Below are 16,995 nucleotides of genomic sequence, written 5' to 3' on the forward strand. Positions count from 1 at the left end.
GATCAATACACCTAGGAAGACCAGAATACCAGATTCAAGGGAGGAGATCCTCAGCTGGTGTAAATTGTCATAATTCCACTGAAATCTATGAAACATGATTATCTACACCAGCTGATGATCAGACCTGAGACTTGGTATGTAGCTTTCTTTGTTTTGAAGAGTATCATTGCATACTATTGAACACAGATACTTTCATTTGTACTATTTATTTTTTATGTTTTTTTCGTGAAAACTTTGGCTATGTTAAACTATTTTTGATGCTTTAAAAATAGTATTATTGCTGTTTAATGCTTTTTTCATGTTTTCTTTAGTTTTGTCAGCCTGGAGGATGGCAGTTGTCTAGAGAGAGAAAGCAGCCTACGTTCTTTGTGGTGGTTTTGACTGACATAGACTCAGAACGGCACTACTGTTCATGCTTAACTTTCTATGAAGCAGAGATCAATCTGCAGGTAATCTCTTGGAACCAAAAATAATGAGTATGAAAGAGGCATTTTGAAAACAATAAACAATAGAGATAGTTTGAAAACAATAAATATTCATAATAGAGTGTTTGTTTAATTCAAAAGACAACTCAAACTTCTTTGGGATCCCTTTGTTTTTACCCTTTACTATGTTAAAAAAATTCTTAAAAGAATTAGAAGAAAAGTGTTTACACCATATTTTTTTCTGTCTAGCAATTATTTTTCGCATTTATTTTTTATGCAGGGCAAACCAGATGGTGGTGGTTTACTTCTTTGTGATTATGTCAACTCTGCTCCATGGAGTTGGTTAACTTTTACTCCCTCTGCTGGCTGTGTCTTTCAGATTAAAAACAAAATATTGTAATTCTATATGTTGTTTTAAATCTTAAATGTTGTGTAACTGTGTACTCTAGATACCGTTTCACAGTTGTACTCATTTGTTTAATTACATTAATTAGCAAAACTAATGGAGCAATAAAGTTTTAGAAGTGAAAGTCTATATTATACTTTTTTTAGGTAAGTCAGTTTTTGGGTAGTAACTATTCAACAGTGATCCTTTTTTTAAAAAGTCTTATTAATTTTTGAACAGTTTTAGTTCAAAAGGCACATTATTTCCCATTTGGTGTAAATTACTTAAAATATTCTACAGTGACATTTCATTATGAATCCTTAGTAGGAAGAAACCAAGAACAAACTTTATGCAATTCATAATCATGAAATGTATTTCTTACTGAAAATTTTAATTCCAACATATAATATCACTTTGTATAATCACAAGTAAATTTTGACATTGAGTTTGTGACTAGTGTGTTTCTAAAATTACCTATCTAATACACTGTGATCCATAATTGTTTGTTCCTTAATAAAAAGAGAGAGATTTATTTGAAAAAATGCTATTTCACAATTAGCTTTTTAAAATATATTGTTTGTATGTTTTCCACATTCTTGGATTTGAAATATTACTGTACACTGCTACTGACAAGTTCACTGAATAATTGCTGAATAGCTGAAAATGTATGTTGTACCTTTTAGAAACAATTAGAATTTTAAGAGTAGCAGGAATAATCTTGGGTGCACTCAATTTCTTTTAAATGTACAGTATTTTAACATGAGTTCCTGGGAAATAAAATAATGGAATTGAATTGTAGAAATGTAGTAAAAAATTGGATAGACTTTGTTTCTGTACTGTTCATTGAAGATCAACTGATATTTTCATAGATTAAACTAAGAAAATTCTTTGTTTTAAAGTGAGGAAAGAGATTTTCTGTGGAAATTCATCCATGTCTGATTAAAGCTTACACACACACATTCTTCTTCATCATTGTGCATTTTATATTCTCTATATTCTGATTAGGTTATTATTGAGGCTGCAGTTTCCAGCAGTTGCTTTTAAATAATTAATTTATTGCAAGAAATACTCATTAAAGAATTTGGTCCCATATTAACAAAAATCATTTTTTTTATTTTTAATATTGCCTAATAATTAGACACACACAAAAAGTAGCAGGGTTTTGGGTCTATAAAATGTCATTCTTGCCCATCTTCAGAAGGTACATATTTTTCAGATGAGCTTGCTTTGGTGAAGCTTGTTCCATGACTGCATTGTTTATAGCCAAACTTCCTGTTTCTTTATGAAGCCTAAAGATAAGTGGACGTGCCATGTTACAGGGTCATTAGACAAGAATTTAACACACATACAACTCTAATGAAAGATAATCTTGTTGAAGCACTGAAGTTTAATAAAAATGGTATGCCTCATTAAACAAACTAAACTTTGAGCCTCTGTGTCCAGGACCTAAATGTTAAGCAATAAAATCCTGGACAATAATTTTTAGTCTTGAGAACAGTGTAGATTTGTATTTACTATTCTAACTCAGGAAAAAGCTTTTAAAAGGATTGAGTTTCCAAAATAGTTACAGGCAGTCCCCGGGTTACGTACAAGATAGGGACTGTAGGTTTGTTCTTAAGTTGAATCTGTATGTAAGTCGGAACTGGCATCCAGATCCAGCCACTGCTGAAACTGACCAGCGGCTGACTACAGAAAGCCCGAGGCAGAGTTGCTCTGCCCCGGGCTTCCTGGAATCAGCCGCTGATCAGTTCCAACAGGCTGAATCTGGACGCCAGTTCTTACATACAGATTCAACTTAAGAACCTCTGGTGTCCCCAAGTCAACTGCTGCTGAAACTGATCAGTGGCTGATTCCAGGAAGCCTGGGGCAGAGCAACTCTGCCTCGGGCTACCTGTAGTCAGTGCTGGTCAGTTTCAGCAGCGGCTGACTTGGGGATGCCTGGGGCAGAGCAGCTGGGGTGCTGCTGGGTTGCTCCAGTAGTGCCGCTCCTCGGCGCTACTGAACCAACCCAGCAGCACCCAAGCTGCTCTGCCCCAGGCGTCCTGATTCAGCCGCTGCTGAAACTGACCAGCAGCGGCTGAATCAGGACGCCTGGGGCAGAGCAGCTGGGGTGCTGTCGGGTTGGTCCAGTAGCGCCCAGAGCGGCGCTACGGGACCAACCGACAGCACCCCAGCTGCTCTACCACAGGCGTCCAGAGAAAAGCCTGGTCTGCTGGGGGGAGAGGCGCACTAGCTGCGCTGCCCCCCGCCCCCAGCAGACCAGGGAGACGCGGGTGGCGGACCGAGACGCACCACGGTCCCGCCGCCTGGGTCCTCCGTGGCTTTGCTCCCTGTTTCCCTGGTCTGCTGGTCTCCAGCAGACCAGGGAGACGCGGAGCAAAGCCGCGGAGCACGCGGGCAGCGGTTCAGCCCAGACGCGCCGCGGCTGTCCCGCTGCCGGCGTCCTCCGAGGCTTTGCTCCCTGTTTCCCTGGTCTGCTGGTCTGCTGGAGACCAGCAGACCAGGGAGACGGGGAGCAAAGCTTCGGAGGACGCCGGCAGCGGGACAGCCGCGGCGCGTCTGGGCTGTTCCACTGCCCGCGTGCTCTGCGGCTTTGCTCCGCATCTCCCTGGTCTGCTGGGGGCGAGGGGGTTCCCTCCCCCAGCAGACCAGGGAGACGCGGAGCAGCTTTTCTCGCCCCGGAGGACGCGGGCGGCGGGACCGCGGCGCATCTGGGCGTCCCGCCGCTCCCGTCCTCCAGGGCAAGAAAAACCCCGTTCATAACTGCGGATCCAACATAAGTCGGATCCGCGTAACTCGGGGACTGCCTGTATTTCAAAAAGCAAATAATTTTTTCAGGTCTACATGGACCCCAAAGTTGATTTGATGAGATAATTATGTTAACATTTAAAGCAGTAATCTGTATTGTATTGTATTGTTTCATGGTACATTGTTTCCCTGTAAGGTAGAGAACAGTAACAAGTCATTTCTCTAAATACCTTGAACAACAAATGTCTTTGTACAAACAAAACATTATATCCTAAAAGCCTACCAAGTGTAACACAATGAGTACATCTACACAGCAACATTATTTTGAAATAAGTAGGGTTATTTCGAAATAACTACCTGCTGTCAGGATGTGGACTATTTCAAAATAGTGTTGAAATACTGTCAAGTTGGAGGACTTCTGAATCTAACTCCTCATTATATGTAACCCTCACTATATGAGGAGTAAGGGAAGTCAGAGGAACAGTGCTTTATTTTGAAATAAGTGTTGTGTAGATGCTCCCAATTTCAAAATAAGCTATTTCAAAATAAGCTACACAATTGACATACACAATTTGACCTATATTATTTCAAGTTAAGCCCTGCTGTGTAGACACACCCAATAGGATCCTAATATTAAGTAAATTCACACTTCTGTGTAAGCCTTTCAGTGGCTTTAAAATTGTCAAACTTGCATCTAAATATTGAGATAAATTAAGTGAGAGTCTTGAATTTAACATTGTGAAGCAAGCTTCCAGTGTCCACTTTTAGCCTTGTGACAGTGTCTCAGTGTGAATATATTGAATATAAAATATGGATTTCATTTTAACTATTTGGCTATTTATAGATAGCATATATCCACCAGATTATTTAGTCCTTCTTCAAATGACTACATATGTCCTTTCTACTTAGATTTTGAGTACCCAAGGTATTCAAACTAGGAATCAGGGTCTAACTGATTGCCATACTGGGTGCTCAGAAGGAATTTGTCCCTGGGCTAGGCTGGTGGACACCCCGATTTTTGTTTTTCTTTTTGTCTTCCTTTGCAGCCAGGGGCACAAGTTAGTTGGAGGCATAAAGTGTGAATTCTCTAACTAGAAGTCTTTAAATTATGATTTGAGGAGTTCAGTAACTAAGCCAGAGATTAGGAGACTATTTCAGGTGTGGAAGAGGTTTTGCGGCTTCAGTGTATTGAATATCAGCCTATATGATCATAATGGTCCCTTCCGACCTTAAATTCTATGAGGCTCTGAGAAAAATAAAAACAGTCAACTCATTATTTCTTTTGCCACTGACACTGGAATGTGTTGATAAGCCCTAAGAGCAGTATTCAGAAGATTCATAGAAATGTAGGGCTGGATGTGACCTAAACAAGTCATCAAGTCCAGCTCCCTGCACTGTAGTAGAACCAGGTAAACCTAGGTGATCCCTAACATATTGTCCGACTTCTTTTTCAAAGATTCCAATGGTAGGGATTCTATAATCTCCCTTGGAAGCTAATTTAAGAGTTTATCTGTTCTTAAAGTTAGAATGTTTTTCTTAGGGTACGTCTAGACTACATGCCTCTGGCGACAGAGGCATGTAGATTAGACTACCCGTCATAGGAAAATGAAGTGGCGATTTAAATAATCGTCGCTTCATTTAAATTTACATGGCTGCCGCGCCGAGCCGATCAGCTGTTTGTCGGCTCAGCGCGGTAGTCTGGACGCTCCGCGGTCGACATCAAAGGCATTTGTCGACCTCCCAGGTATGCCTCCTGCAATGAGACTTACCTGGGAGGTCGACAAATGCCTTTGATGTCGACCGCGGAACGTCCAGCCTACCGCGCTGAGCCGACAAACAGCTGATCGGCTCGGCCCGGCAGCCATGTAAATTTAAATGAAGCGGCGATTATTTAAATCGCCACTTCATTTTCCTATGACGGGTAGTCTAATCTACATGCCTCTGTCGCCAGAGGCATGTAGTCTAGACATATCCCTAGGAAAAAGTTCTCTATAATAACTCCTATCATCCCACCATTGGCCTATTTACCACTGATACCGAAAGGTCAATTAGTTGCCAAAATCATGTTATCCCATCAAACCATCCTCTTCATAAACCCATCTAGCTTAATCTTGAAGCCAGATAGGTCTTTTGCCCCCACTACTTCCCTTGGAAGGCTGTTCCAGAATTTCAGTCCTCTAATGGTTAGAAACCTTTGTCTAATTTTGAGTCTAAACTTCCTACTAGCCAGTTTATTTCCATTTGTTCTTGTGTCCACATTGGTATTAAGCTTAAATAATTCCTCTCCCTTTCTGGTATTTATCCCTCTAATATATTTAAAGAGAGCTATCATGTCTCCCTTTAGCCTTCTTTTGGTTAATGTAAACAAGCCAAGCTCCTTGAGTCTCCTTTCATAAGATAGGTTTTCCATTCCTCGGATCATCCTAGTGGCCCTTCTTTGTACCTTCATCCCTATTCCACTCACTGGCAGCACTGTCCTGCACACTGGAGCTCTTATTTTTGGCCCTACCCCAGAGTTTAGGGCCCCCCAGAAGAGTTAATCTTCTGGAACCCCAGAAGAGTTAATCTGGCCTGAAGCCTTGAACCTCAGTCCTCCCTGCCCCCCTGCCCCTCACTGGGCTGGAGCGCTAGGGGTGTGAGGTGTCTTAGTTGGGGGCCACATCAGTGAGGGCTGAGGTTTTTTGTAGGGGTTGTTTTTTTGCTTCTCTCTTGTGTGGTTTCCAACTGATTTATCTGAGGGTCAGTGGTCCCCGACCCAAAAAAAGTTCCCCAACCCTGTCGTAAATAAAGACAATGTTGAAACCTTTTGTGTTGGACACAATATTTTACTTTATTTAAAATGAAGTTTGGTAAACTAACATGAGAAAGTAAAAGTGCCTAGCACCCATCTGGCTTCAGAGTCCTGTCTCTGGCCCCAATCCTGGGACAGGCACACTCTAGCCCCCATCTGGCCACAGGAAGGGCTAGCAGTGTAGTACAGGTAGGAGGGGAGGCCACAATCCGGCTGTGGTGATCCTGGCCTAGCCCCTTGCCCAGCTACTGCTGCCCAAGTGGTGCAGCCCAGCCCTGGCCAGGTAAGGTAATCCAGTTCCAGAATCTCTTCTCCCTACCCCCGCCCCACACACACACTCTACTTCCAATTCCCAGTGCCCTACCCTGCCTCCTGTACCACCTACACACCCCAGTCCCCTGTTCTGAGCCCCTCATACACCTGAACCCTGACTCCTGTACTCCCACATACTACATCCCCAGCAGCAGCAGAAGTTCCATTAAATAAAGTCTGAGTACAATGTTTCATTTCTTATTAATCATCATGTTAATTATCAATAATATTAAGAAGTGTATTTTCAGTCATGCAAATGATATTCTTATATACAAGCTCTTTGTTGACTACTTTTTTCTGAATTTTGATGTAGTTTAGCGCTCTGGTTTGAAAAGGTTGCTAACCCCTGGTCTATAACATATGAAAAACTTAAACAACAATGGTCCTATAGCACCTTAGAGAATAACAGAAATATATAAATAGTATCATGAGCTTTTGTGGGCTATTTTTGTTAGTCTGTCTCTAAGGTGCTACAGGACCATTTTTGGTTTTAAGGTTGTTTTTGTTTTTTGTTTTTTTAGTTACAAACTAACATGGCTATCCCTCTGAGATATTGGAAGACTGTTGTTTACTGTGTTCTGTCATCACATTCTAAATATTCTGAAAAATAGATATCATGTAATACAGTGATTAAGTAATGTCTGTTACAGTTCTGTATATAAGTGGAAGATTTTATAGTTAGTATTCTTTGCTCCTGAAATTTTTCTTTTTATTATAAATCTGAAGGTATGCTGTAGACCACACATAAAAGGTTAAGTTTAGAATAACCAGACAGATTACTGTTTTCCTAATAATGGTGTTCCAGTAGTATTTTCCCCATTATTGATGCCACTAGATAGCAAACAAGTTAGAAAACAGAAATAGAAAGTTTTATTTAAATTGATACTGAGTTTTTAAAATGAAGGAAATAGTGAAACTTCTTTTATTTATGGTTAAATCTTTTCAGTTCTTTATTTGCATAATGTGATCATATTGCCTTGGACAATATATGCTTTTGGAATGTCCACATAAGTGCATACTTTAAAATGTTCCCCCTTCTGAGGAAATCAGAGGGAATTCAGCATCTTTATTGGAACTGTGAACATTTGCTTCTTTTTTCCTAGCTCCTTTCCTCTTCCCTGTCTCTCATAATAGAAGCCAACATCCTTCTAGCCATATAGATTGGCCAGGACTATCGTTACGTCTCAACAATTCCATTTTCTAGCTGGAATTGCTGCTTTCCTTTTCCTGTCATTCCAGTGCTGTGTGATTCCTACATAATGTGAAGTCTTTAAGTCATGATTTGAGCACTTCAATAACTGACAGAGGTTATGGGTTTACTACAGGAGTGGGTGGTATGATTCTGTGACTTGCAATGTGCAGGTCAGACTTCATGATCCTGATGGTCCCTTTGATCTTAAAGTCTATAAGTCTAATGTCCCCAGGCCTTCTTGACCCAGAGGATGTACGAGATTGCAAATTCAGGGAGAGACTTTAATCCTGGCAGTAGGCACCATATAACTGACTTTCCATCCATAAATGTTTCCAATATTCCATTTTATTGCAAAACTTTTGAAGTGTTTTCCTATCATGCAGGAACTTAATATTAGTTTTTTAAAAGCACTGATTATGTGTTATGAAAAAATGTTAGCAAAACACTATCTAAATATATTGTTACATATGCATAATTGTGATTGGGTGAGGTCACAGAAGACCCCTGTGGGGGCTTCCTGGACCTTCTCGCTCTCTGCGGCTTCTCACCACTTGGTCCTGCTGAGCGAGCTTCACTGGTCTTTCCCAGTCATGGCACCAAGCTGAGATCACTGCCCCCCCCCCCCCCCCAAAAAAAACAGTGCAGACACTGAACCTCTTCAGGTCCAAAGAAAATGCAGTTTAGGGCCCAAGTTCCTGGGATACCACTCCCCAAATGGGATAAAAAAAACCCAGTGAATTTAGGTGAGCCCCTCTAAGAATGAAAGGGTGAATGTGCACGCTGATTGCTCCCCCAAGTAATAATTGGTTATGCTGGGCTTGATAGTAAGTAAAAGTGATTTTATTAAGTACAAGCAGTAGGATTTAAGTGGTAATAAGTGATAATTGGCAGAGCAAAGTAGATTACAAATGAAAGGTAATAAAAAATGCTTAGCTAATTCTAACATTAAAATCCTCAGCACAAACTTATAAACTCACTCTAAAACTGTTTCTGTTCCAGCTGTACCTTCAAACCAGGGTCATCTTTCTTCCCCTGGTGTCTCTGGTTCACCCTCTTAGGGTACGTCCAGACTACATGCCTCCGTCGACGGAGGCATGTAGATTAGCCAGATAGGCAGAGGGAAATGAAGCCGCGATTAAAATAATCGCGGCTTCATTTAAATTTAAATGGCTGCCCCGCTCTGCCGATCAGCTGTTTGTCGGCAGATCGGGGCAGTCTGGACGTTCCCCTGTCGCCAGAAAACCCTTTTGTCGACCGCCCCGTTATGCCTCGTGGGATGAGGCATAACGGGGCGGTCGACAAAAGGGTTTTCTGGCGACAGGGGAACGTCCAGACTGCCCCGATCTGCCGACAAACAGCTGATCGGCAGAGCGGGGCAGCCATTTAAATTTAAATGAAGCCGCGATTATTTTAATCGCGGCTTCATTTCCCTCTGCCTATCTGGCTAATCTACATGCCTCCGTCGACGGAGGCATGTAGTCTGGACGTACCCTTAGGGTGTGTCAAGCCAGCCAAATACAAAAGACTCAGACCTTCCTATTCTTTTTAAAGAATTCCCTTATTGCATGGGGATTCATCTGGCTGCTCCCTAACAACCACTGCTAAGACTTAAGGACAAAAGACTATTTGCATATGATTGCTCAGACATTGAGGCCTCCCAGCAGTAAATTACCCGTGATGTCTTTCCATTTACACATTTAAAATAATAAAATATCGTAAAATTCTCATTATGTCTAAGTTTACACACAAGAGTGATACATACACCAAAATAAAATAAACGGAACCAGCGGATTATGACATGACGATTGATAGGTTACATGAAAGAATTTGCTCAAACTACCTTTGAGTTATGAATATTTATGTCCATAAGTCCATTTCATAGAGCATGAAATTGTCTGACACAATTTTTATTTTGTATGTCCTATTTTTGCTCCCCCTTAATGGCTTGTGTGGGAAATAAAATCTTTATTTCTTAAGTTCATCTATTCATGCAACTTGTTTTGGGTCCAACCATTTCTTTAAACAGCTCTAGCATCTCCATGCTTTGGAATAAGGAATTGAAATGTGAAAAGACAATAATCCTAGGCCAGGGACTTTTTGCTGCCTACATGACAATTCAAGATTTCTAAAGCAAAATTCTGACAACTCTCATTTTGAGATGCTCATTAGAGCTTTAGAGGATTGCTGTTAAAATTTTTTGATGAATCCTGAATTGAGCGTGTCTAGCTCCCCAGAACTTCCTATTTTCCCACCCAATGAAGTTGCTGCATATCAGTTGTACAGAACATGCCAGATTTGTAAAGGTATTTACATGCCTAAAAATGCAATTAGGCCCCTACAGGATTTTCAAAAGCACATAGCTGCTTAACTCCCATTAACATCAATGAAACTTATATACCTATCTGATTCTGAGTCATCTAAATACAGCAGAACCTCATTGTTATGAAAACTAGAGTTCTTCTTCGAGTGATGTCCCCATGTGTGCTCCACAGTTCATGTCCGGCTCATCCTGGCACCACAGATCGGAGATTTTGAGTGCAGTGATTGGGCAATGCTGTGCATGCACGAGCAGAGAGCAGCGCTCCCGCCATTGAAGTAGCATGCACTTCTCCTTAGTTCCTTCTTTACCGCCCTTGGCCATAGACAGAGCTCAGTTCTCTCCTTCTCAGCACACTCTGCAGGACAAAGCAGAACCACCTTATCAGCTTAGGTAGTCCTGAGGCACTCGAGACTTACCTTCCTTTTACAAAGAAAAAAAAAAGCTGCCATCTGCCAGCTTTTATCGCCATGCAATACCAAGCTGCAGCAAGCAACCAAAAGGAAACAGAAACCAGCAACCCACAAGCGGTCTCAGCTGCTTGTACAGCTATAGATAGCTTCTAGGAGACATGCCATACTCTCCTAAGAAGAAAAGATGTGGCAAATGCTGAGAATTTATGCCAGCCTCTGATGCCCATAGCGAATATGCACTCTGTTGGGGGGGACACATGTACCTCAGAAATGCATCCATTGCCATAGCCTCACAACCGGAGCTCGCAAAGAAAGGGAGCTCACAATGTGCATGCAGTCTATGGATAGAGCCCTGAACTCCCATGATTATCAAGGGGGCAATGAGGGCTCGCATGCAACTTCTCCTCAGGGCAAACATCCAAGCCCTTTTCCTCAGAGAACACGCTCAGAAACAAGACCCTCACAGCCCGCTCTCTCCCCTCAAGAATTAGCGAAGGAGATGAGCCAGGCACTTCAGGCACAGCAAAGTCTCAAGCCTCCTCAATAACAGGTTCAAAGGCACATTAGAAACAGCCCTCAAATTAGCTACCACAAAAAGGGCACCTTAGCAAGGGCCCTGTGGTGACAGAGGCACCACTGGCATTAAGGGCACCTGGCTTGCCTAGGGCACATTGCCAACCTACGGCACAACATTCACCTATGGCACAGAGATATGATAGGGCTAGCTCCAGCCACCCCTTGGTGCCCTACACTAACTCTAGATCTTCTAGGGTCACGGCTACACCCATGTCATTACCACAAGTGCCAACCAGTGCAGCAATGGGTTGCAAGCCTGCATCCCATCGCCGTTCCTCAGGTCGCAAAACACAAGCGCCACCAGAACATGATGGGGGGGGGGGGAGGGGGTCTAACATCCTGTCTCCTTTTGAGCCTTCACCATGACACCGTTCATGATCCTCACTACAACCAAGGATCTTGCAATGGTCACTGTCCTTATCACAATTGAGTGTCAACCATGGGGATACAGGCAGCATGTACTCCTTGCAACACTCCTCCCAGATAGGGCACATGCATATTATGGGGCATGCAGACCATCTCATTACCAACATCCTCCATAGCACACTGATTTGCATTACTATGATACTCATCATAGCCTATGTTCCTCCTATCATTGCTGGGCACCATGACACCTCCACTGAACCACCTACACCCACACAAATGTCACTGCACTCCATGCACTCAGGTGCATCACATAACCCTTCTGAGGGCTCAGATCTAGAGGAAGGACAGATCGAAGATGACCCAACCATCCACCGATTTGATCCGAATGATAATTCTTCATCTTCTCCTGATGAAGCGGTTATTCCAAATGACGCAGTACCCACTGATGATATCAAGTAATTCCAAGATCTGTTTAAAAGGGTGGCTGCTAGTCAGGAGGTAGTTTTATCAGAGGTCCAGGAGAAACAACACAAACTCCTAAAGAATCTACAGCCCTCCGCGAAGTCCAAAATCGCATTACCTCTAGATGAAGTAATCCTTAAGGCAACCGATGAAGTCTGGCAAACATCTGCCATGGCCCCTCCAACCAATAAAAGGGCGGATAGGAAGTATTTCGTGCCATCTAAAAGCATGGACTTGCTCGACCTGCACCCTCAACCAATCTCCTTAGTGATTGACACTGCCAATCAAAGATCCAAGAACTCACAACAACAAAAATATACACAGGATAAGGATCAGAAACACCTGGATGTGTTTGGGAGAAAAGTGTGCTCTTTATCAACCCTCCAGCTACTCATAGCGAACTATACAGCACTGCTTGCAAATCATGATTTTGACAATTACATGAAATTAACAGAACTCATGCACAATCTTGCAGACAATAAAAGACCTGTGCTCAAGGCAGTCATCAAGGAGGGTCACACTATTCCCGTACGGTGCAATAGGATCAAAATATTCCCCTATCTAGACAATTGTGTTATCTGAGGTCCTCACAATGGATCATCAAAGATATGATCTCATTCACGAAGACCACGCTTCAGTCGCGGGGCTTCATTATCAATGAGCAGAAATCCACACTATGCCCCACACAATCTTTGGAGTTCATAGGAGCACGTATAGACTGCACAACAGCTTGAGCCTATCTCCCCAATCACCGGTTCGACAATATAAGAAATCTTGTCATGTTGTCAAGCCCAACAGTACCTATCATAATGTGCCTCAAACTTACGGGGCTCATGGTGGCTACCACATATGGTCCCACATGCCAGGCTGCTCTTCCGTTGTTTCTAACACTGGATCTCTTCAGTGTACACACCAGCAAGCCATCAGTTCCACTGGCAAATTTCGCCTCCCCCAAAAGTCCTCACCTCTCTACAATGGTGGACACAGGCACGCAACCTCTGCAGTGTGGTGCCTTTCCACCGGGACCAGCCGTCCAAACAAATTATGACAGATGCCTTACTGATGGGATTGGTGGGGGGGCACACTTCCAACAACAGTTTGCACAAGGGAAATGGTCCAAAGATGAGTCAAAACCACACATAAACCTGCTCGAGATTCGTGCAGTCTACAACGCTTGCAAGCGCTTCCTCCCTTACATCCAAGGCTCTTCCATGCGGATCCTCACTAACAATGTGACAACTATGTTTTGCATCAACTGTCAAGGGAATGCAAGATCCCAGTTGTTATGTGCAGAGGCGATCAGGATTTGGAATTGGTGCATCCTCCACAATATTATCATTTCGGCAGAATACCTGTCTGGAGACAAGAACATAATGGAAGATACCCTCAGCCACAACTTCCTCACAGAACACAAGTGGGAAATATATGATCAGATCACCCAAGAGCTGTTCCACCGATGGGGGCGACCACAGATAGATCTCTTTGCCACCACGAGAACTCCAAATGCCCCCAGTACTGCTCCTGAGCAGGCATATGGCATGGCTCCCTGGGCAATGTCATGCTTCTCACTTTGGGGGCCAGAGGTGTACCTACTATTTGCCTTCCCACCCATTCTTCTCATTCCCAGAGTCTTCTAGAAGATACAGACGGATGGGGCCTGAGTAATCTTGATAGCCCCAGCCTGGCCCCGACAGACATGGTTCTCCGTCGAGTGACGTCCCCATGGGTGTTCCACTCTGGGTGCTAGTGCATCCTCACTGGCGACCGGAGACTTTTCCAGCAGTTTCCACTGTGCCGTGTACGCTCTGTGTTGCCCCCTGTGTCATTGGAGTCTGTTAGGCACACACACGGCGCAGCCCTTCGGTTCCTTCTCTACCGTCCTTGGCAGCAGACAGAGCCTCTTTTCCTCTCGACCTCTGTCAAAGAAAACCATCAAAAACCCAGTTAATCCCATTAGTTACCTCAGTATCCAAGTTATTTTACCCCTACCAATCCGCCCCAATCAAAAGTTTAAAAAAAAATTAGTTGCAACTTGCCACCTTTCCCCTGCACCTCATGCTGGGATCTCCCGGCTTTCAAAGGTGCGAGACGTTCTGGGATGTTATGCCCATTTCCGATGGGCATTCTAAGTGTATAAAGTGCCTGGGGGAGTTGCATCAGACACAAGTGTCCCCACTGCTCGAAACTCATGGCTAGAGTGCGCTGTGATAGAGTGAACAGACTGAAAACTCTCCTCTACGAGAAGTTGTTTTGACCACTGTCAGAGGATGCACCAGCAGCTCCAAAACTGGCCTCCCAGAGCAAGGGTATGGATAAATCTTGTCTCTCTGCCCCCTCTGGCCTTACAGTGTCAAAAATGGGTCTTTCTCCAGCCCGTTTGGTACCCACGGCACTGATGACTGCAAGGGTCAGCACCGCAGTAGGCCCAACACATCTGGAATGGCACCATCCAAGACGCCAGCACCAGACATGAGAGCCCACTCAGAGCCGAAACAGAGACCATTGGCACCGCCTGCATCAATGGCACCAGCTGCATCGGCTGGCCAACATAGAGATCGCTCGGCACCGAGACAACAGGCTCAAACGGCACCGATGTCCATGCCAAAGAAGCCCCGCACCAGCATGCCTCCACCGGATCACTCGGCACCGGGGCTGACATCAGCACTGAGTAAACCACACACCTCGGCACCGTCTCAAGAACATGCGTGCTATCGATCCCCAGTAAGGAGCCGCACGCCAACGGCAACAATCTCACCGGGATCCTCCATCCAGTCAGTGCACTCACGCAGATCATTAAACATCTCATGATCTCCGAGCAAGGTGTGCACGGAATCAAGGAGTAGATTCTCTTCCCAACACTCCAGTCCTGCTCACAGACCTCCCTCTTGGCAACCCGGCTCTGTGGCATATGCATACCCTCCTCCTTCACCACCATGGTATGCACAGCAGTATGGCTACCCACCACTGACATATACCACTCAATGGCAGCCATGGGATTCATGCCCTAAGAAGACCCACCATCGTGCCCTCTCCACCGTCTCCAGACCACCCCATGCTTCTCCTCCAATTACCACCTCGGTAACTGAGCCCTATTCTCCTGCTCACTCCGAGATACAGGACTCCCTCTCAGAAGGGGAAGATAGATCCCCTTTACACAACTCCTCATCCTCACCCGTTGAGGCGGTTATGGCTGAAACCCCCACCATCCAGCGATGACTCAAAGAAATTCCAAGACCTCTTCCAAAGAGTGGCCTTGTTGCAAGAGCGAGACCTACAGGAGGTACAAGAGAAACAATACTGGCTCTTACGCACACTATAGCCTTCCATTACCTCCCGAATAGCACTCCCCATGGACGAAGCTATTATGGACCTGGTGGATAATATCTGGCAGACTCCTGTGTCCATTACTCCAACTGTCACCTCTGTTGCTCCAGAGCAGCCCTAGGAAAACACTCATTCAAGGACGCCTTTTCTATCAGGTGAGATGCTCCTCTCCTTTATGCTTTCCCTTCTTTTCCTCTCCTACACAAGTTCCTCAATAAGATCAGGACAGATCAGGCTCGAGTCATACTAGTGGCACCAGCAGGGCCCAGACAGACTTGGTATTCTTACCTTCACAAGATGACAAGGATAGATACGTACGCCTTCCCACTCTATCACGACCATTTTTTGCAGAACCACGGGAGGAGTCTCCATCCAGAACTCCACAAGCTTCATTTCCATGCCTGGCTCCTTCATGGCTCCAGGATGCCGAAAACAGCTGTTCAGAAATGGTGAAAGAAATACTGATCAACAGTAGAAGACAATCCACCAGGAGAACATACCTCTATAAATGGAATAGATTTTCTCATTGGTGCAAGCGCTCACATATGACAACCCTGGAATCCTCTCCCCTCCTCATCCTGTTGGACTACTTCTTATGCCTGAAATAGTCAGGCCTTTCTCTTAGCACCATTAAAGTACATGCGGCTGCCATAGCAGCGTTTCATTGCACCGAACAAGGGGTTTCCTTCCTCGCAAACCCGATAACCAAGAGGTTCCTTAAGGGTCTACAGAACACTTTCCCACCCGTCCGTCCACCAGTTCCAGTCTGGGATCTGAACCACGTACTCAAGAGCTTGACAAAACCATCCTTTGAACCACTAGCGACCTGCTCTTGGTCACATCTGTCGATGAAGGCGTCCTTCCTAGTTGCAATAACTTCCAGTAGGAGTGAGAGCTCGCTCGCTATATTGATGGCTGAACCCCTGTATATGGTGTTCACCAAAGACAGAGTTATACTTCGACCCCACCTGAAGTTCCTCCCCGAAGTACCTTTCATGTCATTGAACCCTTACACTTACCTGTCTTTTTTCTTAAGCCGCACACCAGTCCGGTGCATGCTGCATGGCACAGTCTTGATGTCCTCAGGGCACTTGTGTTTTATATTGACCGCTCCAGAGCCTGGAGAGTGTTCCTTAGACTGTTTCTGTCCTATTCAGAATGATCCAAGGGACAAGCAAACTCATCTCAGAGGATCTCAAGATGGATCTCCTCCTGCATTCGGACATGCTATATACTCTATGATAAAAATTTACCTGAAACCATCACAGCGCATTCCACCAGGGCAATGTCTTCCACTACCGCCTTTCTCAGCAACTTTCCTCTCCAGGACATTTGTAACGCTGCCACCTGGTCATCTGACTATACATTCGCACAGAATTACAATCTCTCCTCTTCAATCACATCTTCCAGTGCGGTGGGACAAGTAGTACTATCCACAGTGACTAACACAGGGCTCCAAACCCACCTCCACAGGCCGACAACCTATGTGTAGTCATCCAGAGTGGAGCATCCATGGGGACACCACTCAAAGGAGAAGAAAGAGTTACCTTGTGCAGTAATGGTAGTTCTTTGAGATATGTATCCTCGTGGGTGCTCCACTACCTTCCCTCCTTCCCCTGCTTTGGAGCCCCATGCTCTAATGGGTAGAGAAGGAACAGAGGGGCCATGCTGCGCACGTGCCTAG

General features: G+C 44.4%; 1 protein-coding gene across 6 annotated transcripts in view; it reads left to right on the plus strand.

Annotated features, from left to right (window-relative positions):
• SBF2 (SET binding factor 2) overlaps positions 1 to 16,995 on the plus strand; it is a 651,649-nt gene that overhangs the window by 236,965 nt on the left and 397,689 nt on the right. For all 6 annotated transcript variants that reach the window (XM_006129315.4, XM_025187865.2, XM_006129312.4 and 3 more), the window contains exon 3: positions 312 to 449. In XM_006129315.4, coding sequence (XP_006129377.1) covers positions 312 to 449 — 138 coding nt within the window. The remainder of the gene's footprint in view (positions 1 to 311; positions 450 to 16,995) is intronic.

The sequence above is a fragment of the Pelodiscus sinensis genome, chromosome 4 (genome assembly GCF_049634645.1).
Source record: "Pelodiscus sinensis isolate JC-2024 chromosome 4, ASM4963464v1, whole genome shotgun sequence".
Classification (NCBI taxonomy): domain Eukaryota; kingdom Metazoa; phylum Chordata; order Testudines; family Trionychidae; genus Pelodiscus; species Pelodiscus sinensis.